This window comes from Mustela erminea, chromosome 1, assembly GCF_009829155.1.
Source record: "Mustela erminea isolate mMusErm1 chromosome 1, mMusErm1.Pri, whole genome shotgun sequence".
In the NCBI taxonomy this organism is placed as follows: domain Eukaryota; kingdom Metazoa; phylum Chordata; class Mammalia; order Carnivora; family Mustelidae; genus Mustela; species Mustela erminea.
In genome coordinates, this window is record NC_045614.1 from 16052242 (window position 1) to 16078172 (window position 25931).

Consider the following 25931-nt stretch of genomic DNA (forward strand, 5'->3'; position numbering starts at 1 on the left):
ATGGAATATAAATAAGTCTAAAAGAGCTTCCAGGGCCCAGTGACATGTAGAAACACGAGATTTGCTTTCAAATGATGTTTTCAAATGTCCTGCGGAAACGGGCAAATAAACTCCTCTTGAATTTTGTGATTGCTTTCAAAACGAACTACATTTGTGAATTAACATCACGATCCCCAAAATACATGTTGTCAAAAATGATAATGCCCAGTTTCATACAGTGTCATTCACCTGTTACTTGCATGGCCCCGGGGAGAGGTGTGCAGAAGACGGTGAGTTTCTGATCATTAAACTGACCATGGGAAAGGTAGGGGTGGCATTTCAGTAATAGCGTTCTTCCCAGAATGAATTGCTTCTTCCCTCACTTTACGAATTGCCAATAGAGGTTGGTAAATATTTTTGCAGTGCGATTGCTTTTTAAAATTGAATCACAAGGCCCATGCATACGTTGGTGATGGGGTGAGGGGGAATGTGGACTGTGGCCTATGAGTAATTTTTCCCCCTTCTTTGGCAGGAAATAACTACATGTTTACCAGATTACTACAAATGGACTCAGTACCTCTTTATTAAGCTCTATGAAGCTGGGCTGGCCTATCAGAAGGAGGTAAGTTAAAAGTTACCTGCACTGTACAATTTTTTTAAAATCTCAGTCTTATTAGAGCACGTCCTGGTTAACCAAGCTACAAACCCGGCACAGCAGCAGTAGAAATGAACCCTCCCTCAAGTTCATGAATTCAGTCATGGCAGACCCAGAAAGTAACTACTGCCTGGCTGAGTTTGGTGCCTCCAGGGCAGTCCCAGGGCTTCTGTCACCCTTGAATTCCACCACCAGGTGTGCCCATCCTGACATCAGGGAGGGAGCAGAGGAAGAGAGGAAGTTTCTCTAAGTCCAGGTACGCTACCTCTGTCAGCTGTGCGCAGCCTGAGTAACTTGACTCCAGGAATTGTGTTTTCTCATCTACTAAATGGGTAGTACCATCTCCCTCGCATGGCCTGGGGGAAGATTTGAGATGCTATTGAAGGAACAGCTCTCACAGCGGTGCCTGGGTGGCTCAGTCGGTTAGGCATCTGCCTTCGGCTCCGGTCATGATCTCAGGGTCCTGGGATCGAACCCCACATTGGGCTCTCTGCTCAGCGGGGTGTCTCCTTCCCCCTCTGCCACTGTGATCTCTCTTGCTCTCACTCTCTCTCCAGTAAATAAATAACATCTTCTTTTAAAAAAAAGAAAGAACAGCTATTGTAGTCCCTACATCTAGTGGTCTCCCAAGAAATGGAGGTGCCTGTTTTGGCAGGGGCTCAGTAATGGTCAATAAGCCTTCGGTGGGGAGAGAGGAGGGAAGGAGTGTCCTAGCGTGGCCAGGGGCTGCGCTGTCAGGTGTAAAAGGCAGGAGCAGCGTGTGGTTGTTGATATTTAAATTTAAAGTAATTCAGATGAAGTAATATGAATAACTCTGGTCCTCGGTCACACCAGCCCCGTTCATGTGCTAGTAAGCTAGCATTGGACAGTGCAGATACAGAACATTTCCATCGTAACAGAATAGTGACCTGCCAGCAGCACTGATCTAGAAAATTCAGAAGTAACAAGTAGAAAATCCATTGCACCTTTATGCTGAAGTCATTCTCCTTTGACCAGTGGGATTTAAAGACTTACATTTGCTTTTCTGTGGTGATATCACACGGCTTGGTCTTGCCATGAACAGGCTTACATAGTCATTGTGGTTTAAGTTGAAAAATGTTTAGAATCGGGCGCCCAGGCGACTTAGTTGGTTGCCTCAATCAGTTGAGCTCAGGACTCTTGAGTTGATCCCAGGGTCCTGGGATCAAGCCCCGAGTTAGGCTCCCTGCTTGGCAGGGAGTCTGCTTCTCCCTCTATCCCTCCCCGCACCCCTGTTCATTCTCTTTCTCTCTCTCAAATAAATAAACAAAATCTTTAAAAGAAAATTATAATCACTGTGGAGACAAATGCAGAAGGCTCGATTTGAATTTCACAATAAAACCAAAATTTCACAAAAACCAAAAACGTTGACAACACAAAAATCATATGGCTGATCAAAATCAGAGGGTGAAATTGGGGAAGAAAAGGAGAGGCAAGGGTGAGGCAATCCCTTTACCTTTCATAACAACACAGCAGAGATGAAGAGCTAGAGGGGTACATCTGTTTTGTTTTAATAGTTAGAAAGGTAGCCATTAAGGCTCAAGGTAAGAAAGACCCCCAAAACTAGAAGAGGGGTCAGGGGTGGAAGGGGTACTGTATGATCATGCTGAATATTTCCTGTTCCATGGCAGAAGGTTAGTAAAACTGTCTAAAGGTAATATGCCAAAATCAAAGTGTGATTTACTAAAGTTACAGTGGTAAACACCAAGAGAACAGGCAGAAGCTGCTCCAGGTGGAGGCATATTTTAATAACCATTCCAGATTATTTTTGAATGTTCTTTCTTGATACTACACCAAAACTCAGCAAGGGGTGGTTTTTCAAAGTTAGTTGCGGTAGTAAATCTGAAACATCAATGAACTTTCATACTCAGCTACATTGAAATGCATTGGTCTGTCTTGCACTTTGAATGGATTTTTTTTTTTTTTTTTTTTTTTACCCATGCCTCATCTTGTAATATCGTGCATCGGTCCCTTGGAAAATCCCCGTCTAGTGAGTTATGCAGATCTTCCAAATGTTGCCATATTCCATCTCAGAATACCATCAGAAGAGTTTTTAAGTGGTGGGAAGCTGTGAAGTTCATGGTGGGTGGATGCAAGTTTTTTAAAATTCTGATTTTTTTTTTTTCACTTCAAAGTTCAAATTTCATCACTGGAAACAGAAACCATCAGTTGTTTCCCTCAGAGCAGCGGGCTCACATTGTTTATTTCTGCGAACGTGTTTGCCATGTTCCTGAGTCTCAGTCACCATAGTCAATCATCAGTCATTCTGTCACATAAAATCATAGTTACATGAAAAAACTGATAATAAAAAAAACTGGCCAATCCGCTCACCACTCAGATAGGCCCATTTGTGCTTTCTCTCGAGACACCTGTCCCAGTGTGGCAACACGTAGGCCTACGTCCCATTTCATCACAGAAAATACAACGAGGATGTGTGCTCAAGTGTTAAGATGTAAGCACACAAACACGTTTTATTGCCTCGTCAAGCACATTATCAGTGAAGCTGACCTTTTTTTCCCCCTTTCTCCTGGAAGTGCACAGTGGTCAAGAATCCGGTGTCCCCTCGTAGGGTCCGGCGCCACCACCTTGCTTCATGCTGAGGGCCGATGGTCTCACCCACCATCTCTTTTGAATTCTCGGTGCAGATGTGAACACAAGGAAAAAGGCCAACAACGTCTTATTATTATAATGAAGAGTTTTGACCTGCAGACCCCTTGAAAGGGCCTCAGGGAACCCCAGAGGTCACACTTTGAGAACCACTGTACAAAGTAATCAACACCTACCCCTGTGCCCTGCTCCTTCCTTTAAATTAAGAATATTAATATGTGGGTTATTTAAAATACATTGCTGTTGAGTTGATTTTATTTTTTCGGAGGAAGACCCGAGTCCCCATTAGCATTTGGGGGTGAATTAATTGAGAATTTGGTGGAACTGGAGCATACTGATGTCCCACTCCTGTAGACCTCCCTGGGTCAGTTTAGTTTCTTAAAACACCAGCCATTCCTGGGCCCAGAGCCCCCCTCAAGTGGGCAGTGGTGAGAGACCAAAACATTTGTTCGGAGTTCCTGCCCGCAGTAGACCTTTTTATCTCATAGTAGACCTTTTTATATTGTTAAAGTGTAGTTTCCGAAAATTACAGACCTGGTTCCCGCCCCGATACAAAATGAACATGCATCAGAGGTTTTATCCACCTTATTGTTAGTGGGGAAACCAGTCATATGTTAAGACTGGTTCAAAGTGAGATTTCGAGAACGGAGATTTGTAGAGTCAGAGGAACACTGAAATGAACCTGCTAATAGAATCCAAGCCACCTAATGTCCTACAAGGCCATAAGCCTAATTTGGGGAGCATCCTTCACTATGAAATAAATCACGTGCATTTTCACTGGATGGGAGCCGTTGGCATTATTCTCAGGTGGAAACCATTTGCACTGGGATGAGTTTTCTGTAAGTTAACTTCTCCCCTTGTACCCGGGCCGGATTGTAAAACCACTTAAATCATAGTAAATAAGAAGTCAAACCAAGGTACCAGCCTCTAGAAAATCAGGTCATCCCTGGGGCATGTGGGCCCGCTGGACCACCCCAGCCTATGTGGAAAGGATACTACTTCCTGGTCCCTTTTGTCTATTTCTGAGATCTGACTAATATTTCTTTTTTTCTTTTTTTTTTTTTTTAAAGATTTTATTTATTTATTTGACAGACAGAGATCACAAATAGGTAGAGAGAGAGGAGGAAGCAGGCTCCCCGCCGAGCAGAGAGCCCGATGTGGGGCTCGATCCCAGGACCCCGAGATCATGACCCGAGCCGAAGGCAGAGGCCTCAACCCACTGAGCCACCCAGGCGCCCCCTGACTAATATTTCTTAAAAGCATTATTTAGCAGTTTGAAGGGAAAGGGTAGGAAGGGAATGAGTGGAAAATTATCAACAGATTTCAGTGCTGATCTGGTGGCCCGACAGGCTCATTTCCAGAAGAGCAGCCCTGGCTCCAGTAATTATATCCAGAAGGGGCTTCCACACCGGCATCACCCATGGGTCCAGGCAGAGGGAGGGAGATACCAGGAGCTGCGTAATGTTTCCCAGGTGACAGGATGACCTCAGATCCGAGGGAGACATGAAAGCAGAGGGCGCCCTGCAGGGAAACTGCAGGGAAGGGTAAACGGTGGGTGGAACAGTTGAAGTAGGTGTCTCGGGTTATCCAGTGTCCCCTCGCTGCAGTGCTGTGGTTAGTTTATTTTCTATGCTTCTACCTCTCCCTCTGCCTGCTCCTCCTCCTGCTTGTGCTCTTTGCTTGCTCGCTCTCTCTCTCTCTCTGGCAAATAAATAAATCAATAAAATCTTCAAAAACAATTAAGATTTTATATGCATGGGATGTTGAAATTATGGGGCACATTGACTTAATAGTGTAAGCATTTCTGGCACGGAGCCCTTGCGTGTGCTGTGTAATATTCCTTCACTGGATTTTATTCTTTGTAGCTATTTTTGAATACACTGAAGATTTATGGTAGTATTCCTATACATAGGACACTTGCTTCTCTGTCTCCGCCCTTGGGGTTTGTTCCCGGTACCTCTCCCAGCACGGCAAACCCAGATAGGAAACTGAACCTTGTCACTCTTGGGTTGGATCCAAAGCCAATCATACGCGGCATCGTAGGAGCTAAGTAACTTTTTTTTTTTTTTTTTTTAGGATTTTATTTATTTATCAGAGAGAGAGAGGGGGAGAGAGCGAGCACAGGCAGACAGAATGGCAGGCAGAGGCAGAGGGAGAAGCAGGCTCCCTGCCGAGCAAGGAGCCCGATGTGGGACTCGATCCCAGGACGCTGGGATCATGACCCGAGCCGAAGGCAGCTGCTTAACCAACTGAGCCACCCAGGCGTCCCGCTAAGTAACTTTTTTAAAGACAGAAGGGATTCTGGGAGAGGATCTCATGGCATGGACACAGCCTCCTGCTAGCTCCAGATGTCCCTCTCCTCCTCACCTCGCACCCCTCCCCCCAAGTGCATCCCCTTGGGGAACACAATTCAGTTTCCCCCACTGACAGCTTCTCTCTTAGCAACAACTTGTATTCATTTCCTATTGTTGCTGCTGTAACAAATGACCACAAACGGGGTCTTCTAAAAACAACACAAGTTGATCGTCTTACAGTTCCAGAGGTCAGAAGTCCATAAAATGGGTCTCCCTGGGATAAAAAGATGCCAGTAGGGCTAGCCTCCTTCTGGAGACTCTAGAGGAGAATGGGATTGCTTGCCTTTTCCAGCTTCTGGAAACTACCTGCTTTCCTTGACTTTTGACCCCACTTCCCTCTCCCACCCTCAGTCTTCAAAGCCAGAGCCTTTGCAGAGACTGCAAGAGAGATCTCTTATCTCTTATCTCTTGCAGAGACTGCAAGAGAGATCTTGCAGTCTCTCTGCCCTGTGCATCCACCGTCCCACCTCCTTCTGACTCCCCTGCCTCCCCCTTTCTCTTCCAAGAGTCTTTGACATGACTTTGGGGCCACCTGGATAATCCAGGCTGATCTCTCCAATCTCGAGATCCTTCATTTGATCATATCGTCCAAGACACCCTTCCACCATGTAGGTAACATATTCACCAGTTTCAGGGACTGGGATGTGGACATCTTTGGGGTATGATTGTTCTGCCTGCCATAAGCCTCTTCTCCCTGATTCCCTAAGGATTAACCAGATCGGTGCTTTTGAAGAACCTGGAGTGCCTGGCACACAGTTGGTGCTCAATAAATGCCTGCCTGAGCATGCCCGTGGAGTTACCTGGAGTCGTGGTTTGGTGAAATTGGAAAAAAACTCCTAAAGCTTCCCGGCTAATTCTAAGGCACCCCATCCACAGCCAGGTATTAGGGAAGAATAAGGTAGCTTATTCTCTGGATTTGATTTAGAAAGGTAGTGGTCTTGTGGCTAGTTGTTGCCTGATAGGTGTTTGGTGTATTAATTTTTTTTGGAGTCCACCTAGCCGTGATCTTAAGAAAAAAATCCCAGGGGCACCTGGGTGGCTGCGTGGGTTAAAGCCTCTGCCTTTGGCTCAGGGCATGGTCCCAGGCTCCTGGGATCAAGCCCCGCGTTGGGTTCTCTGCTCATCAGGGAGCCTGCTTTCTCCTCTCTGCCTGCTTCTCTGCCTACTTCTGATCTCCATCTGTCAAATAAATAAAATCTTAAAAAAAAAAAAAAAAAGAGAGAAGGAAAGAAATAAATCCCAAATAGAAGGCAGAAATGCACACTTGGTATGTTTGAAGATCTGCGTTAGCCCTATGCAAGGTATTATATTTCATGTAGGTCTCCTTTTTATTGGGTAGCTATTTCCAGATTGGCTTTAAAACATAAAACGAATCGATGCCAGTTGGTATTCCGCTCACACGGTTTATTGCGAAATACAAATTTTTGAAATTAACATCAGGAAGTTAACTGACTCTAGAAAGACTGCAGGTAACATTCTCTGCGAAGCAATTTAAGCCAAAAATAACCCACCTATTAATAATGCCTTTCCTCTAACAGCATTGTCATAACTTTTTTTTTTTTTTTTAAATAGGAGATAGCCTTAACCCTTAAATTCAGTTCTGGCATAAGCTGTCTAAATGAATTTACATTTGGGGAGAGTATTTTAGCAAGGCATTACCAAACATAGCTGGAGTGTGGAAGTCTTTTGTCCGTGACTAGCGCCGTCTATCAAAATGCTCGTTTCCTTTGCAAAGGGCATCTCTTCTTGCTCTCACGAAACAAAAAGATTTTCAGCCAAAACTTGGCAGAATGTTAATTTCACTGCTCTGGTTTAAAAAAAAAATGACGGAGAGGTAGTTCATGGGGAGCGTGCTGTGTTGTGCTTGAGCATTGGGAATTGTGGAAGCCACCCAATCTGTGAGTTTGCCTTTGGGCTCCTGCAGGATTTTCAGAGGCAGCTGGGGACGGAGCTAATGCACTCACCGAGTGAGCCAGGTTTGCAGCATCCGGGAGCAGGGAGCGCAGGCAGGGACCACACAGGGTGCGCACACCCTCAGCCTCTCCCGCTCTGCCCCCTGGTGGCGACGGCAGGCAGTAGCAGTAAATAACCGGTCGCCTTGGAAACCCTCCCCTCCGGACTCCCTCTAAACTCAGGCCCATCCAGGGTGGATGGGAGCAAGTTGGATTTTGAGAGTTTGGTTTTCTAATAAGGTCTATGTGGTGTTCCTTAATGAGGCATGGTTTTGTCGGGAAAATAGCTAGTGGACCTTGAGAAAATCAGTACCCTAAAGCATCCTTCTGGAACCCGCAGCTGCCTCACAGAATACTGAGGAAAGGATAGGAGAGCCTGAGGTGATAAGCAGCAAGGGAAACGATGGAGGGTAGCCTGAGGCCTGAGGAGGGAGGCGTTGGCTAGGAGACGAAAGCATGGCAGTGGAAGGTGTGATCTAGAAGGGTCCGGTGCCCTATATGAAGGATGGGGCCCAGGGAAGGAAGGGGAGGAGGACCCACGTGAAAGGGGAGGCTGAGAGGAAGCAGGAGGACTGGAACAGGAGGCTCACTGGGCCAGTCGGTGCCACACAGCGGCTGTGTCACAGAGAGAACTGATGAATGAGAACTCGAGAGGAAAACACCCTGAGAATCCCCAGTGGTGCCCATAGTCACCCACACCTCTGAGAAGCCACAGGCCAAGAAGGGAAGCAGGGGGAGGGGGCAGAAATGATGGGACACCCACCTCGTGGCCCTGGCTGATCGAGGTTTCTGAGTGTGTCATGCGGCGCATTTCTAAAAAGCTTTCTGAAAGCGTCCCACGAATCACTCAAACAAACAAAAAATACAGATGCTGGTATTTAACCCTTGATCCACTGGGGGAAATGCCCTTATTTGGAACGGCTCCTTCTGTGATGTTACCAGATGACTTATGTGAGCGAAGCAGTGGGCAGAACCTCACGGGGTTCAGTGTGTTTGCAGGTGTTTTCGTGGTTTCATGATTTAATCAGTGGTTTAAGGTTGGTTTCGAAATACCGACACAGGCTGTGTTTTACCAGTGAGCCTAGTTTACTGTAAGGGAGCACGGAGGTGGCTTTAATAGGTGTTGGCAAACGAAGGTCAACCAGGAAAGGAAAAGACATGACCGTAGTCAGTGACGTTGTCCAGAAACGATATTAAATGTAACAAGACTGTGCTTGAGTAGGAGTCAGGATATCTGTCAAAGTCAGTGTTCAAGACGTAAAAATCCGGGAACGCCGGATAAGAGAAGACCCTGGTTTCAAGGGAGGTTGCATGGTATAGACTTTGATAAGAATGGAGACCTGAGAAAAGGGATTTGGGAAGCAGGTCCTGGGGGCCTCACGAGGCTGCACATGCTACATACCCAGAACCTCAGTGGCCCTGTATTTGGCACACCCCCTGGATGAACCCCCTGCCGAGAGGCTGCACCTGAACCCTGCAGGTCTGGGGATGGGCTGGATTGGATCCTGGAAAGAAAAGCCAGTGGTTTCTCCCAGCTGATGCATCTTTGATTTGAGATACTATTTCCCTTAGTCTTTTTCTCTCCCCCACCAAGACTTTTGGTGGGGGGTGGGGGGAGCAAAATTGGGTTTGTGTTTTGCTTTTATTTGTCTTCGTTCAATGCCAGGGTTTTATTATAACGTATAAACCTCTTTGGAGCACAACTCCCTCATTGTATTTTGTAACCTGGAGCCTGCGAGATGCCAGGCTGTGCCGGAAATGTTGATAAGAAAATAAAGTCCTATTTGTTTTTGTAATCTGCAGTGCTATTTGTTTCTCCCATATCCTCAAAGGTCTGTCTGTTGTCTGTCTGTCTGTCTGTCTGCCTTCCTTCCTTCCTTCCTTTCTCCTCTATTTTATACAGTTTTAGTTGTACATCTTTTTTTGGGGGGATGGGGGCTCTTGAAAGACCTGTCAGTGTTCCTAAATAATACTTGGCCCTTTCATTTTCTCTTTCCTTTTCTTTTCTTTCTTTCTTTTCTTTTTTTTTTTTAAGATTTTATTTCTTTATTTGACACAGAGAGAGAGAGAGAGAGATCACAAGCAGGCGGAGAGAGAGGGGAAGCAGGCTCCCTGCTGAGCAGAGTTCAACGCAGGGCTTGATCTCAGGACCCTGAGACCATGACCTGAGCCAAAGGCAGAGGTTTAACCCACTTAACCCAGGTGCTCCTATTTTATTTTTTAAAAAGATTTATCTATTTAAGAGAGAGGGGAAAATAATGAGTGGGGGAGGGGCAGAGGGAGAGAGGGAGTTCTCACGCACACTCCCCGCTGAGTACGAAGCCCTATCCTGAGATCATGACCTGAGCCGAAACCAAGAGTCAGCGCTCAACCAACGGAGCCACCTAGTCCCCTTATCTTTTCATTTGAAGAGGTACCCCTTCCTGTAACCCCTCGTCCGGGCAATCATAGTAGAGAAGTAAGTCATCCTTAGTTTATTAACCCGAAGTTTTTAGATTTGGAGAGAGATTAGAGCTAGAGAAAGAGAGTGACCTGAAGCAGGGGGAGCACAGGCAGAGGGAGAGGGAGAAGCAGGCTCCCTGCTAAGCAAGGAGTTCGATGTGGGACTCAGTCCAGGACCCTGGGATCATGACCCGAGCTGAAGGCAGCTGCCCAACCCACCGAGCCACCCAGGTGCCCCACATCTAGGATACATTTGTCTTAGATTTTGTCTCTCTGTATTTATGGATTCAAGGTTTTCAGGGACTGTGGAACAAGAGGGAAAAGATATTCGGTGCAGACCTCGCCCACCCCCCCGCCCCGCCTCTGTGCCTTGCAGGCTTCCGTTTTTCAGTGGCTACACTAGGTTTTAGTTGTAAAACTAACCCACAGATGGGTTAGTCTGTCTTCCACTCCTAGTTTTTAGATGTGTCTCTAGATCAGTCATGGTCTTGGCAGGAAATAAAGAACACACCCGAAAGCAGTTACTGAAGAAAGGGTGATGAAAAGACTGATTCCGTACAGAGTTTAGGGAAACCCACAAGCAGTGGTCAGGCACCTGGCGCTGACCACAGAGGGAGGCCTTTGCCAGCCCAGTCTGAAAGCACCATTGTTGGAACTGGGAGAAGCGGAAGCAGAGGCCTGTGTGATGGAGGCTGCGTTGCCTTTGGGACCACCAGACACCACCGACCGGGAGGATGCCAAGGTGCCTCTCAGCGTTGAGTGCAGGAGTAGGGCAGGTGGCCCTGTGAGCGCCGGTGTAGAGATCAGCTTCCCGAGGTGCAGACCGGGGTGGAGAGAGGATTTGGAGGGGCAGAGGGAAAGAGAGAATCTTCAAGCAGACTCCCCGCTGAGCACAGAGCCCAACCTGGGGCTTGATCCCATGACCCCAAGATAAGGACGTGAGCTGAAATAAAGATTCGGCCACTCAATGGACTGAGCCACCCAGGTGCCTCTTATTTTAAAAATTCTTCTAAAAATAGCGAGTATCAAGTTAGAATATTTCAGTGCCTGGACAGATCTTCTTTGGATTCATTGTATTCATTTGTATTCATTGGCACCTTTGTTCTAAGTTTTACCTTAATGTCATAGAATGAACATCAACAGCAAACCTACTTTTTTCAGTGACAGCAGAACTGAATGAGAATTTGCACAGAAGCTTCATGATGGTTAAGACCATTATGGTTCAGTCAGTCGGACGCATCCATGGGGGTAGATTCCAGAATATTGCTGCCTTTCGGGGGTAGATACTGATTTGGGAGAAGTCACAGCAGAATTTTCTGGGATGCTAGGAATGTTCCATATCTTGATAATGAGCGATGATAAAAATTCGTTCAGTTGTACACTTCTGATTGATCCACGTTACTCTCTGTATGTTCTGCCTTAATTTAAAAGGAGTTTTTAGGGGCTCCTGGGTGGCTCAGTCGATTAAGCTTCCGACTCTCGATCTGCTGACCTTTCAACACACTCATTGATCTTGCAGTGGTGAGATCAAGCCCCGCATCGGGCTCCACGCTCAACTGGGAGTCTGCTTGGGATCCTGCCTCTGCAGAATCCTCTGCCTCCCCACCCCCACACTCATGCACTCTCTCTCTCTCTCAAATCAATCAGTCAATCTTAAAAAAACAAAACAAAAACAGCAGTTTTTACAAGTGGCAAAAATTTTTATAGTTTCGAGAGACCTGAGTTCCTGCCCATACTCTTACTTCCTGACTGTGTGACCTTAGACAAGTTATCTAATCTCTCTATTCCTCAACTTCCCCGTCTGTAACATTGGGGTAGTAATATTCTTACCTCCATTGTCTGGCCGATGAACTCACAAGCGTGGGTAACGTGGGCAAGTCTTTTGCTAACACCACAAGGCTCTCTGGCCCCAGGAGTAAGTCTAGATAGTAATTCTTGCTACAAATAATAGTAATAATATAATATTCTTACCTCTTCAGAAGGGCCAACCTTAGCACAGCATCTAGTATGTGGTAATCACTCAATACATGTTAGCTATTTATATTCAAATATATATATTTGTTTTCCCTAAAATAACCTGATTCTGCTAAGTTTCAGGTACCATTTTTTTCTTTTCCTCTGTTTAATAAAATCCCTAATCCTGCAGGTTCATCTTCTCACACCAGAAGATACCAAACTTAATTAGGCACGTGCTCACCAGCTCCCTCCCAATCCTGCTCAAGGGTGAAAGCGCAGAGGTAGTTCTTGTATTTGGTTTTTTTGTTGTTGTTGTTCAACAACGCGCTGGTGGTTTCCTTACCCAGTGGTCCTCCCAAGGAGATGCCCTCAAGTCTCAGGGCAGAGATTTTGCTCTTGCTGACTCGCACACATGCAAGGAGCCTCAAGGTGACCCTATTCCGTACGCTCACCAGACGGCATCATTTTGTTCTATGAACTTTAACAGGCCTTGGTTAACTGGGACCCGGTGGACCAAACGGTGCTTGCCAATGAGCAGGTGGATGAACATGGCTGTTCATGGCGTTCTGGAGCAAAGGTGGAACAGAAGTACCTCCGACAGTGGTTTATTAAGACAACTGCTTATGCAAAGGTGAGTGTCCGCCCGGTGGTTCCCCCCTCCCCAATAATGCTGTCTGTGCTGAGAGGCAACACCAAGGTCTTCTGGGTATTGGAGAGCCTCACTGTTGGAAATAAACTCTACGAAGGGCTCTTGGAGCCATGGGTGTGTAGACTGGGAGCACATGAGCCTCAGGGTCACTCACAGCGAGGGTGATGGGTTTGGGTGTTTCAGAGGTAAGTCAAGAATGGCACCTGGGGGTCATTGTTGGACATTTCTCGCTGACCTTTCAACACACTCAATCATTGTGCTGCCATAGAGGCCAAACAGCGTTCAGTTTTATTTGCAGTTATATCAGCAATAAAGCTAGAAAGGAAAAATATATCTTCCTCTGCATAGTACTAGGAAAACCTCCAGCAAGATAGTAGGACATTTCAGAGGGTCCAGAGAAAGCCATCTAAAAGGAGTGAAGAGGGGCACCTCGGTGGCTCAGTCTCTTAAGCCTCTGCCTTTAGCTCAGATCATGATCTCAGGGTTCTGAGATCGAGCCCCACATCGGGCTTCTTCCTCAGTGGGGAGTCTGCTTCTCCCTCTCCCAGTGCCCCCCCACTTGTGTGGGTGCTCTCTCTATCTCAAATAAACAAATAAAATCTTATTAAAAAATAAAATAAAATATGGGGCGCCTGGGTGGCTCAGTGGGTTAAAGACCAGGTCATGATCTTGGGGTCCTAGGATCAAGCTCCACATCAGGCTCTCTGCTCGGCGGGGAGCCTGCTTCCTCTCTCTCTCTATGCCTGTGTCTCTGCCTACTTGTGATCTCTATCTGTCAAATAAATAAAAAATAAAATCTTCAATAAAATAAAATAGAAGGAGTGACAGGTTGGTCTGTCTCCATGGAGGAAGACCAGAGTGAAAAGGAACTAAACCAGGATCCAAAGCTCTGATTTTAATTCTTGTGTCCCTGACTAATAGTGTAAACTGGGATGAGTCCGGAGGCTCAGTTTTCTCATCAGTAAAAGGAGAGGGTGGGACCAAATGGTTCTGAAGGTAGCTTCTGGCTCTTTCTGTGTGCAGGGATTGAAGGCCAAGCCAGCCGTTGAAAGAGGGGGCTTGCTTATTAAATCACCAATAGCCTGAGCAGCAGAATGCCTTCTGGATACGCCAGAACCACTCTCTGCCAAATGTCCTCCGGGCTTACCAAGTTTCGGGGTATGGAATTGAGGGACATGGCTAGAGCCAACCAGGGACACTTCCCATGGCAGTTTGATGAGTCCCATAGTTTTTCGCTTAGGAGTGGACATAAACAGGACATGATAGGGTAAGGGCGTCTTGAAAGGCCAGTGACTGCGGGGGTAGTTCTCCCGCCTCAGCAGTCACTGTAAGGATAGTTAAACCCAGCCGTAGTGGCCCCTGGGGTGCTCTGTCGGAGAGACGGTAGTCTGCTGAAAATGGACTTTGGGTCCGATCTAACACTGTACTTCTTATATGCCAAGGAAGCACAAAGTTAAAAATAACCACTGATCACGACAAAACTTGGCTGAATTAGAACCGTCGCACAGCAGCTCACAATACCAGCGCCATATGGATATATGACCTCCAGTTTTCTCACTCAAAAGATAGGTCTTCAATGAGGCACTTTTCCCATGATAACTTCTTCAGAATGTAGCAGAGGAGAGCATACGGATTTGGAACTTGTTACCACAGTGCCTTGCTCCCTTGAAGCACATGGTCGTATTGAGAGACTGATTGAGAAAAATGAAGCTGAAGACACTGTTTCTTTAACATCCCAGGCAGTGGGAGCCCCAATCTGCTGACAGTTGGGGTCCATTGCATTACTGGTTTGGGGGGAAGCCAGGTCACCCCCAGATGACTCTGTAATAGGCATTGTGGGAAAGGCCATGTCATTAGCTCGCTCTTTCTTTCTTTCTTTCTTTTTTTTTTTTTTGACCTCTGCCTCCAGTTGGAGATGTTATAACCTAACTGAGGGACATTATTCTTTAAATTGTCAGCTGTGAATTTTCAGCTGTTCAGCAGAAATTGTTCGTTACCATGGTGATTCCCCTGGTTCCTGCTGAACTTCTGTGCAGATTTATTGAAAAAGCTGTCTTTGGAGGTCAGCACTTGGTTTGCCCTGAAAATCAAGAGAAGAGAGATTGGTGTGGCAGTGGTGCGGTGAGCAGAAATCTACATTCACTGCAGGTCCTTGGCTGAGGGCTGCACAGGCACAAAACCAAGACTCCAGAAGGCCTAAGAGAACATGATCATAAAGAGACAGAGAGGAGATCAGATTCCAGAGGACTGCAGAGTGCTCAGAGATCTTGGAGTTAGGGCCCAGCCAGAAGTATACAGTTGAAACCCCCAAAAGGCCATATGTTAGAAGTGTGGATGACACCCTAGGACCAAAGACAAAATCAAAATACTCAGCTTAATAAAAAGTAAAAATAAACCCAACGGTTTTGAAAGGAACTTTCGGAACCAAACGTAGCACTTTTAAAGGGAGACGACATCATCCAGACTCTACATGGCTGGTTTTTATGCTTATGCCCCACATACAATAAAAGAAGTACTAGACTTGCGAAAAATCGGAAAATTGTGGCTGGTAATCAAGAGAAGATAAGGGAGAGGGGGCAGCCCTTGAGCCCAGTAGAACTAGATCCTGAGATGACCCAGATGTTAGAATTAGGAGATAAAGCCAGAGACATCTGTTCTATAAATGGTCTGGGACTTAAAGGAAAAAATGGTCATGATGAATAAACAGATGGTGAATCTCAGAAGAGAAAAGGAAACTATTTAAAAAAAAGAAGAACTGGAAATCTGGAACAGAAAACTACAATATCTGAAAATGAAAAATCACTGTTTGGGCTGCAAAGTGATGAGAAGGGTTGAGGAAGGCCATAAAGTTGGAAGGGAGCGCCTTCATCCAGGGGCTGTCGTGTGTGGTGGCGCCAAAATAGAAATGTAGATGGTGATTTTGAGAAGCTGAAAGAATGACAATACAACTGAAACAGAGAGCCAAGAGAAGAGATTGAGTAGGGCTGGAGAAGCTAGAGGTTGGGGTGGCCAGATCAGGCAAGGTCTTTTAGGTCTTAAGGAATCTGGACTTTATCATGGTGGCCATGGGAAGCCATGGAAGGACTCCAAGAAAGGGGATGACACAGTCAGATTTGTGGGTTTTGTTTTTAAGATTTTATTTATTTATTTATTTATTTATTTGAGAGTAGAAGAGGGAGAACCAGGCTCCCAGCTGAGCAGAGAGCCCGATGCGGGACTCGATCCCAGGACCCCCAGATCATGACCTGAGCCGAAGGCAGTCGCCTAACCAACGGAGCTACCCAGGTGCCCCAGATTTGTGTTTTTATAAATTCACTGTGGAAAGAGCAAGTGTGGATGCAAAGACGAGTTAAGAGGCTATTGGAGTAATCCGGGCGTGCATACCTTTGACTAGGTGGGAGGAGTGGAGAGAGATGGGCAGGTTAGGAAAATATGCAGATGGTGAAATTTGTAGCACTTGAGATCTATTGGATGAGAGTGTGTAGGGTATGGTTCATTAAGAAAGACCGTGACTCGGACACTAAGTGGATGATTAAGCTGCTGATTGCCAGATGATTAAGCTGCTGATTGCCATAGGGAGTGCTAGAAGGGACATATTCCTGACCCTTTTGAGTATGCAGTGGCTGTGAGGCTGTTGCATAGAGATGTGCCAATAATAGGCACTTGGATAAATGGGGTTGAAACTTGCAAGATCGAATGACATAAGGCATCTACTTTATAACCTGGTATGATAGAAATAGTGTTGAATCAGGGAGGATGTCCTGCTTTAGAGAGAAGGATCAGTTAGTAATACTTTCAGCTGTAAGTAGCTGAAAACCTGAGTTAATGATGGCTTAAACAAATGGGGTGGACTTTTCCCACAAAGGAAGACCCAAGGTGATGGGACTGAACCAGAATCAGGTTCTGAATTGGCATCTCGGTGGTTCTCTCCGCCCTTCCTTCCTGTCACCTCATGGTTGCAAGATGACTGCTGCAGCTCCAGACATCACATTTCCATTCAAGAGAAAGAAACAGAATGGGCCGTGTGAGCAGCTGTTTCTTTTATTATCTGGAAAGCAAGGACTTTCCTGAAAATCCCCCCCAAAATTCCACTGATGTTCTCTTGGCCAGTTAGGTCATGTGGTTATTCCCCAGCTTCAAGGGAGACGAGGAAAGCAGGCTTGGGCTTTTTAGCTTCTGTAGCCAAGCTGTTAAGCTGTTTGAGGGAAGGGGATGGCCAGTGGGCTGTGCCCACCACAGTCCTATTTAGAGCTTTGTGTCCGCATCTGGTTTTGCTGCTCTGGGGGCTGCGTCTGTGTCACAGGGCTGGCAGTCCGCTGGGGGACGTGACTCTGGAAGGGCCCTCCTTTTCGTCACTTACCTTCCCAATGAAGAAAGATGATGCCTGATGCAAAAATTACAGGGAACCCTGAAATGCAAAAATCCTTTATTAAGCCTGTTCTGTGATGTTACTGGATTTTTCTCCCCCTTCCCCTCGCCCCTGCCAGTCTCGCTAGGACTGTTTGCTTTGTAAAATGTGAAGAAAACTTGCAGTGGGAGTATCTGAAGCACATGAATTCGTCTTGGCAGGGATGCGTGGGAGGGATCTGGTGGGCAGCATGGGGAGGTGAGAACCGGGGGAAGAGCAGGGATTGCAGACCTCCGCATACAAAGCAAAAGAGATTCAGGGTCTGATGGAGCAAGCGCCTAGGTACCTGCCAGCAGGGTGACAGCTGGAAGGCGAGACAAATAGAGTCGGCTTCCCATTTGAACTTTTCTAACAGATCTGTGGTTTTGATTTCTGCGGCTGCCTCCCACAGGCCCTCAGACGCCGGGCAGTGTCCATAGACTCCTCTATGGCCTGGTGGTGCTTAGCCAGCCGCCGCATCAGATGGGTGGGTCTGCTGTCCCAGTTTTCAGGAATTTCCCAGGAGCTGCTAGAATAGCAGGAAAGTCCGTCTCCCCCTCCCAGTTCATGCCTGCGCGCTCCTGAGCCGATCAGTGCTCTGGCGTTTACAGACGCCGTCTCATTTAACCCTCGCCTTTTTCCCTGGAGGGCCGGGGTGCCTGGTAGCCCCATTTTACAGGCAAGGAAACTGAGGCTCACACTGGTAGTAAGTAAGAGCCCTGGGACTCAGATCCAGGTTCTTGGGCTCGTACCCGGCAGTCTGTACCCTGTCTCAGGGAGCGTGAATCCGTTCATTCTTTCCCCAGATGTTACCAAGCGCCCTGCCAGACTTGGGCCAGGTGCTAGCAGTGAGCGAGGAGGCTGGTGGGGTGGGGGGGGGGGGACGGTCCCAGACTGAGCAGGCGCAGCCCAGTGGGATGACTATGACGATGCAGGCAAGCACCGGTGGGGGCTGGGGACAGCCCCAGGTCTGCCCTGTGCTCCAGGAAGTGATGAAACCTGCAAAGCGCAAAACTTCTGACGGGGAACGTTTCACTGCCTTACAGACATACCCGAAGCCTCCTGTCTCACCAGTGTTCCCGCGGAGAGTTTCTGCTGGCCAGAAGCAGCGGGGCACCGATGAGCCCTCATGAAATCAGGGAAGGTGGGAGGAAAGAGCCCCCATTTCCCTGCCCCCCCCTTTGTGCCTCTCCTACCCCCAGTTTCACCTGGGAGCTTCTGGGTGAGGTGGAGGTGCCTTTCCCAGGACACACTGGTCATGTGTGACCCTCCAGAGCGTGAAAACACTGGGTGGGAGAGGCGAGGAGGTCTTGGATGGGGTTTGGGCTTTACGACAGGGGCTCTAGAGGCTGGAGCAGAAAGATAGCCCCAAACGGGCCAGGGTGCCAAGCTCCAGTCTCCAACACGTCCCCCTGGGTGCCTGAGCGTCCCCTGCCCTCCATAATGAGGACTCTCAGCCTCCCCAGTTCTAGTTCTGAGGCCTTGGGTTGCTTGTGAAAGCATTTGGCTGTCTTCTGGAAATTGGGCCCGGTGTCGGGCCTTGTGCTCTGCCCCACTCAGCCGCCATCAGACCCCGAACAGCGGCTCGCTCGCTTGTGATGCCGGGATCTACCCCCCCTCTGACACCAAGTCATTCCTGTGCTGCTCGGGAAGCTTTGCAAAGGGACTGGTCAGCGAGGTTTGACAGCTGTGCTGTGCAGCCTTCCTCACGTCCTGGAGCACAGGGTAGACCTCGGGCTCCCCCCAGCCCCCACCAGGACTCGCCAGCATCGTCACAGTCATCCCTGCTCCCTTGCCCCCAAGAAAGACCCTTGGGGCCAGAAGAGGGCTGCCCCTGTGTGTGCAGCCTGGGCCTTCACGGGGTGGGTGTAGGTCCAGGTGAGAGGTGGGCCAAGGAGGCAAAGTTTCTGGGAACCCAGAGGAGCCAGTAAGACACATTTGATGAGCTGTCCGCTTCTCTGCAGGGCTGTGGGATGAAAAGCAGCAAGGACACTGGCCAGAGCCACATGTAACCGTGATGCGAGGGTTTATCTACTCGGAGGGTTTGCTCTTCAAAGTCCCGTGGCTTTAAAGCTCTTACAGCATCATCCCCGCCTGTAAAAAATACGTTCTCAGCTTCTGAGTGGTAGGAGTGGCAGAGGCCATGCAGGCTCCGGGCCCCTGAGCTCTGGGAACAGTGCTTGGGGGCACTGAGTGCGAGCTCCCTGCTGGAATTCTCCGCCAGGCCCCAGCTGGCTCTCCTTTTGGAAAGTGCAGACTCTGCTCTCGTCCCCAGGATCTGCTTTTGACACCCTGGCTCACAAAACTAATTAGTTGTTAAATCTGCTCTTTCTTACGTAATCTGACTTCTCTCTCGTCTCTGTATTCCCCGCTTCTCCTGGCTCTTTCCTCTCCTAAGCTGTATGGTGAACAGTCCCCCCCCACCTTCCATGCTGTCCCCTCTGCACTCCTCGGGGTGATGGTTGGCCTTCTTACAGGGACAGCCACCACCTGGCTGCTTGGAAGTCCTTCTGGATGATGGTGGGCCTGGCCCAGGGCGGTGGGGCACAGAGGTAAAGGGAAAGCAGGTGCCTTGAGGCTGACAGCTCCCCGGCCATCCCCAGGCAAGGCTCCCGCTGCCTGGAGTAGATCGTGGCTACTGCTGGGATGGGGGTGAGGGTGACTCTGCGCAGCCCTTGGTAGGAGCTCTTCCTGGAAAGGGTCAGCAGAGTTGGTGTAGGGCAGGGGCCCCGGCTCTGGAATTCTGAAACCCATAGTGTTTCTAGAAGGTATTGAGATGACCCCGGCAATTAGATTTCCCCTCCCTAAACACAGAGCCTTCCTGTCTGCCTCTGGCAGGTCCTGGGCCAGTGCCTGGTCACATCTGTGTGCTCTCCGTTTGCTCCGTTCCCCATGGGCTCTCCTTTCCCGTTGCCCTGGCGCCTTGCACCCATGTGTGTCCCTCCTGTCTGGGAACTGAGGAAAGCTGTGCCCGCACAGCCTCCCCAAAGCACTTCTGAAGTGGAGTGACCAGGCTTCTGGTCAGCACGCACACTCAGCAAACGAGAAACTTCCATTTCTGTGTTGTTTTGGGGATTTTGTTTCTAAGATAGGAGGAATGACTACAAAGGGAAAATGAAATAAATTAATAACATTGACCCTTGAACAACATGGGGTTCAGGGGTGCTGATCCCCCCATGCAGTTGAGAATTCACGGATAACTTTTGAGTCCCCAGAAATTTAACTCCTCATAGCCTGCTGTTGACCGGAGGCTTAACTGATAACAGGAACAGTCGATGAACACATATTATGTGGGTTGTATGTATTTTATACCATCGTCTTAACAATTAAGTCAGCTAGAGAAGAGAAAATGTTCGGAGGAAAAGAAAATCACAGGGAAGTGAGTACATTTACGGTGCTGTACCTTATGGACCAAACCCACGATGTTCAAGGGTTGACTGTAATATGCTTCTTAGGTTATTTTGACAATGAAATAAACTGTAAATCTAATGAGGAAAAAGTCATCTTGCTCTTAAACCCTGAGTGGGCTTTCTGAGCTCCTGGCCAGGTCCTTTGGGGAATAAGAACCTCCTTCCTTCTTAAAGTGTTAGCCTGGACCCCATGGGAGTAAAGAGATTTATTTGTTTGCACCTTGTTGTAGGGGGTCGGGGGGGGGGCGTCCCTGGGCATCCCAGGGAGGGCTGAGTGTTATGAATCCCTTCAGCTCAGGGGGACATTGGATTTTATAGATTTTATTTATTTATTTGAGAGAATATGTATGCATGAATGAGGGGAGAAGGAGATAGAGAGAGAATCCCAAGCAGACTCCCTGCTGAGCATGGTGCCCAACATGGGGCTTCGTCCCACATCCCCGAGATTGTAACCTGAGCCAAAGCTAGAGACTTAAATGACTGAGCCACCCAGGTGCCCCGATATTTGGATTTTAAAGCCAAAGGAAACTTGAGCAAATAGTAGACAGGCTCCCCCACGTTTAACCCGTGGTCTCCCGTGCTTTTTAAATCCCTGCCCTGATTTGAAAAACAAATGCAAGCCAAAAAAAACTCTCATGATTTTGAAATTACAGAATCGATACGGTATCTAAGGACAAAGGGATCAGGTGTTGGTTTCTCTTAAGCAGTGTACACCCTGCCCTCCTTCTCCTCCTGGGTGGGCTCACGGCCAGCTTGAGGTGTCCTTGAAAACGACCAACCCAGCCCATTTCTCATTTTATAACTGAGGCCCCCAAGGCTGAGAAAGCCAGGACCCAACTTGGGTCTCCCGAGCCCCAGCCAGGTCTACGTGCTTTCCAGCAGCTCTGAGCACGGGTTCCCAAGCAACCAGGCATTTTCTAGCACGTGGTGCGGTCGGAGGGCAGGTGTTGCCAGAGGGCCAGACACGAGCACAGTGGGAACTGTCACAGGGCCAGGGCCAGGGCACAGATGGCCAGGTAGTGGCAGGCACAGGGGTTGGAGGTTTTCTAGTTTGTGCTTGATGGAATCGGCTTCCTGGCCTCTGAGCTGAACCAGTGTCTTTTTGTGTCCTATCTCCCCTCCACGGTCCTGTCCTTACACTGGACCTTCTGAGCCCAGCTGCTCAGAGAACAGGGACACTGATCCCATGGCTGCCAGGCTATGAGGGAAACAGGCATTAACGGCCACATCCATAATCATGTCATAGTGTTTTGTTATTCAAAGAAGTGTCCCTCTCAGAGAAAGAGATCCTTTTCCAGAGTATCTTTCCATTTCTCTCTCTGTTTTGTTTACTATTCCAGAGTGGCTAATTTTGAGAGTCAGATTTACTCGAAATAAAGATTTAATCCTTTCTAGAGCTGTGGTAGGTTGTGAACAGCTCTGGCAAAACGCGAACTCCAGCAGTTTAAAAAGAGTATCCTAAAGGCATGATTTCGACTATGTGGCGATCCCACGAGTACCCGCCACCCTGCTACGTTTTATGAGCTGTAACACAGGATTGGCATGACCTCTTACGCTCCATAAGAAAGAAACATGGTGTCAAAGGCACCATTGTTGTAAGACAGGTCCCAGTTTCAGCATCTGTGGGGAAAATGTGCATCTTTGGGGGCACCTGGGTGGCTCAGTTGGTTAAACATCTGACTCTTGGTTTTGGCTCAGGTCATGGTCTCAGGGTCCTGGGATCGAGCCCTGCATCGGGCTCCTCTGCACACTCAGCACGGACTCTGCTTGAGATTCTTGGTCTCCCTCTGCCTCTGCCCCTCCCCCAGCTCGTGCTCCCTCCCCTCCCCTCAAATAAATTAAAAAAATCTTAAAAAAAAAAAGAAAAGAAAATGTGCATCTTTGAATCAGTAAAAGATGGGGTATTAGTAGGGCGGAAAGATATGGAATAAAATATTAACTGTGGGTCTCCCTGGGTGTATCTGTTGATTGTGGGAAACTTGTTGCTCTTCGTCCCTCTTCATATTTTCCAGAACGATTATTATCGTTCCGGTTATCACACAACAAAATACCTGATAGGAGGGTTATGTCCGCATTTATTTACATATGTTCTCCAGGCCTGAGTGCCTTGGAAGGGACGGTCTTAATGTTCCTACCCGTTTTCAGTTTATAGGCAGGCTTCCAACGTCAAGGTAATTTAGCGGAATGTCCCCCTGGGACTGCTGTCCCCGTTTTTGTTTTTGTTTTTTTGTTTTCCCCCCTTATTAGACCAGTAAAAGGCTTTCAGTCTTGTTTCCAAGACTCTGCATTCCCAGAACAAAACCACCTTTCCAGACAAGGGTACCCTAGAGTCACAGATTGGACTAAGTACATGATGCGGCCGTTTTACTGTTTGCTCCCCCTCGTGTGGGGTACAGGACGGCCTCGCTTGTGTCCTGTCCACCCAGGGGCAGTGAGGTGACCCGAGTGGCTTCCAGGAATCAGAAGCAGCCTCGTCCAGACAGAGGACTGCCATTGGGAGAGTCTGTCCTCCGTCATCTGTATTCTTAGGGGCGTGGGAGCCACATTTCAGAACCTGTGCTCACCACTTCTTGGAAGTGGGTGGAATTAGAAGTGTTCTGCCAGAGAAGGGGTTTGCTTGGGTCTGAAGTGTGGGAAAAGGCTACTAGGTTTGCCCAGAGTCAATGTAGGCATGTGGGGATAAGAGGAGATGAGCCAAAATGGCTGCCGCCATGCTTTATGGTTTCCTTCCCCACATCCCTCCCTGGTGGTTGCACCCAGCACCTTCTGTCCAGCTACCTGGAAGCTATCTAATAGCACTTGGTGTGTCCCTGTCCTTGCCTCAGCTCTGAGGTGCACACTCAGCGTTCGTGTGAGCTGCCTGGCGCCTCTTCTCCTTTGACCCCCATGGTCCCAGGGACACGCACCTTGTTGGCGAGTCGTGTATCTTCAACAGGATATCTTGCTCAGACCTGGTTTATCTCCCTTCTGGGTTAATAACACCTTCGCTGGAATTGAGACTCTTGGATAGCACAATTTGTATTTGCTAATAAATGTTTTGCCTTGAGATGCCACAACAAATGGATTTTGCTAGAAACCCGTATCACCTTTCGGAAGAGAGGTGGAAATACAGCTGTCAGAGGGAAGTGAGCAAGGTAGACATTAGGCTACGTGAGCTTTCTAATGTGGAAATCCTTGTATACAACTTCCTGCCAGAGTCAACTAAGGAGAGGGAGATGAGTGGCAGAGTTTATCCCTCTAGAATATTCTAGAGGGGACATCTAGAGTTCTTATAAACATCTTACCGCCTTCAGCATTTATTTTCTTTTATTGCATCTCAGATATACGATATGTCTTTGGAATGACTGCATTGAAAGGGTCTTGAAAACAAAAAGGAGGAGAACATCTTGGCAACAAAATCAAGTCTTAGGAAAAAAGCACTTAAGAATTTATAATTCAAACATAATTGCTACGCAGATCACACTGATTCAGAAGTTGGCTAAGTGTTAAGACTTTGAAAAGTGTCCATTTAAATTAGATCTTGTCATTAAATCTTTCTCTTCCGTTCTGCCTCTAATCAGTGCCCAGCTCTCCAGGCTCTGGTTTCTGAACTCTCTCCCTTAGTAGCTAATAAAATCCACTGTGTTTCTCAGTTTGCCTAAACCTTTTTTTTTTTTTAAACTAAGGTCTTCTTCTTCTTCTTTTTTTTTTTTTTTTTTAAAGATTTTTTAAATTTATTTGACAGACAGAGATCACAAGTAGGCAGAGAGGCAGGCAGATACAGAGGAAGGGAAGCAGGCTCCCTGCCGAGCAGAGCAACCGATGTGGGGCTCGATCCCAGGACCCCAGGATCATGACCTGAGCCGGAGGCAGAGACATTAACCCACTGAGCCGCCCAGGCGCCCCTAACTAAGGTCTTCTAATGTGTATCATGTTTTTAAAACCTCTTCTTCTGGAATTCTTACTTGTGGACCATAATTCTTGATGCTTTAGCCCACATACTGTCCTCTCTTGGGAGGTCTGGATTTATTTCTGCTTCTTTGAAGAAAGAGTCAGATTAGCTATGTTATATTTAATTCCCTTTTCATCCCCAGCTTTTGAGTTTCAATCTTTGCCTTTCTTATTCACGCCTATGTTTCGCATCCCCGAAGCTTTTTTTTTGTTTGGATGCATGGGTCAGCCCATCTCTTGTAGGTTCGAGTTCTTCAACTCTGGCTCCCAGTCAGACTCCCTAACATACCATCCTGTTTCGGCTTCCTGAACATCTGCATTCAGATGGTGTGCCTGCGGGGCAACGCTGGCTACATTTTCAGCCCTGTCCTGATGAAAATGATTGTAAGGGCCCTTTGCAAACCTGTGTCTGCTGAGTGATAACCACAGGGAAACGGTCCCATTTGACTTGGTATTAGTCCAGTCATTATTTATAGAAGTGGAAGGTGAAACGCACTCATATGGTTAATTTCTAGGTTTTATAGATGGCAGATGTGGTCTTTTGTTTAATTTAAAGTTACAGGCAGAGAGCACAGAGAGCCCAGAACAATGAGGAGATCTGAGCAGCTCATTATTTGGGGTCTGCCGTGGACTTGGTTGAGTGAGCTATTTTTTTTTTTTTTTTCATTTATTAAGTGAGGGGAGTTGAATAAATCCATGGTTGCCAAACCTTGCCAACTCCCTGGGCTTGGTGGAGAGGGACCAGAGGAGAGAGCAGGGTGGCTCCTAGAATAGGCTTCAGCTCTTACATATCAGGTTCTCTCTGATGTCATTGGAAAAGTGATTTCACCGCACTTGTAACTAGTCTCAAAACCTGCTGTTTCCCCAGGTTTGGGGGTGAACCAGTAAGATTTCTGTGCATTGATGTTGGCTGGGGTAAGGGATAAGAGGCACTGCCAAGTGTTTGCCAAATGTAAGGACGTGTGACAAGATGCATTCCATCTGCTATACTGCAGTTGCCCCCGAAAGGAGGAAGGATATACATGATCTCAACCCAAACACCCAAACAGATAAACATAGCCTGCTTTTAGACTGAACAACCGTAGCACCGTAAGTATGTCCGTAAATAACCCCCACATTGTTCCCGGTCTGGTGGAGATGGTGGGGCAACGGCGCAGGACGAAGGCGAGGTCCTGGGGGGCTGCTGAGCTGTGCTTTCTAAAACCCTGTTCATCAAAAATCGGTGATGCGTCCTGTGTCTCTGGAGGCAAAACAGGGTTTGCTGGGTTGTTCCGGAGATGCTGACTTCATTTGGTTTGTTTTTTTAAAAGTTCTTCTGGTTTTTAAAAATAGTCGTAGATTTGGTTGAGGTTCCAAGCAGGTGTCCTCCCTCCCCTAATTAGCATATCAAAACATTCACATTTCATTCTGTTCAGATCTTTTGTCCTCCCTGAGATCTGAATATTTTAAGCAAAGCACCTCCGCCAGAAGTATTTCAGCCTGGATGATTTGGTCTAGAAGAAAAACACAATGAGAGGGCTCAGGTACTTCCTTAGTGGCTCAGTAAGGCGGGGCGGGGGGGGGGGGGGGGGGGGGGGGGGGGGGGGGGATGT

General features: G+C 47.6%; 1 protein-coding gene and 1 long non-coding RNA gene across 4 annotated transcripts in view; one reads left to right on the forward strand and one right to left on the reverse strand.

The window, feature by feature from the left end:
- LARS2 (leucyl-tRNA synthetase 2, mitochondrial) overlaps positions 1–25931 on the forward strand; it is a 151523-nt gene that overhangs the window by 51072 nt on the left and 74520 nt on the right. For all 3 annotated transcript variants that reach the window (XM_032317367.1, XM_032317359.1, XM_032317375.1), the window contains exons 6-7: positions 512–601; positions 12451–12594. In XM_032317367.1, the coding sequence (XP_032173258.1) occupies positions 512–601; positions 12451–12594 (234 nt within the window). The remainder of the gene's footprint in view (positions 1–511; positions 602–12450; positions 12595–25931) is intronic.
- On the reverse strand, positions 2524–7390 carry LOC116575826. Its single transcript, XR_004279965.1, has 2 exons — positions 7242–7390; positions 2524–2918 (listed from the first exon to the last, which is right to left on the reverse strand). It is a non-coding gene; the product is annotated as an uncharacterized LOC116575826 (long non-coding RNA).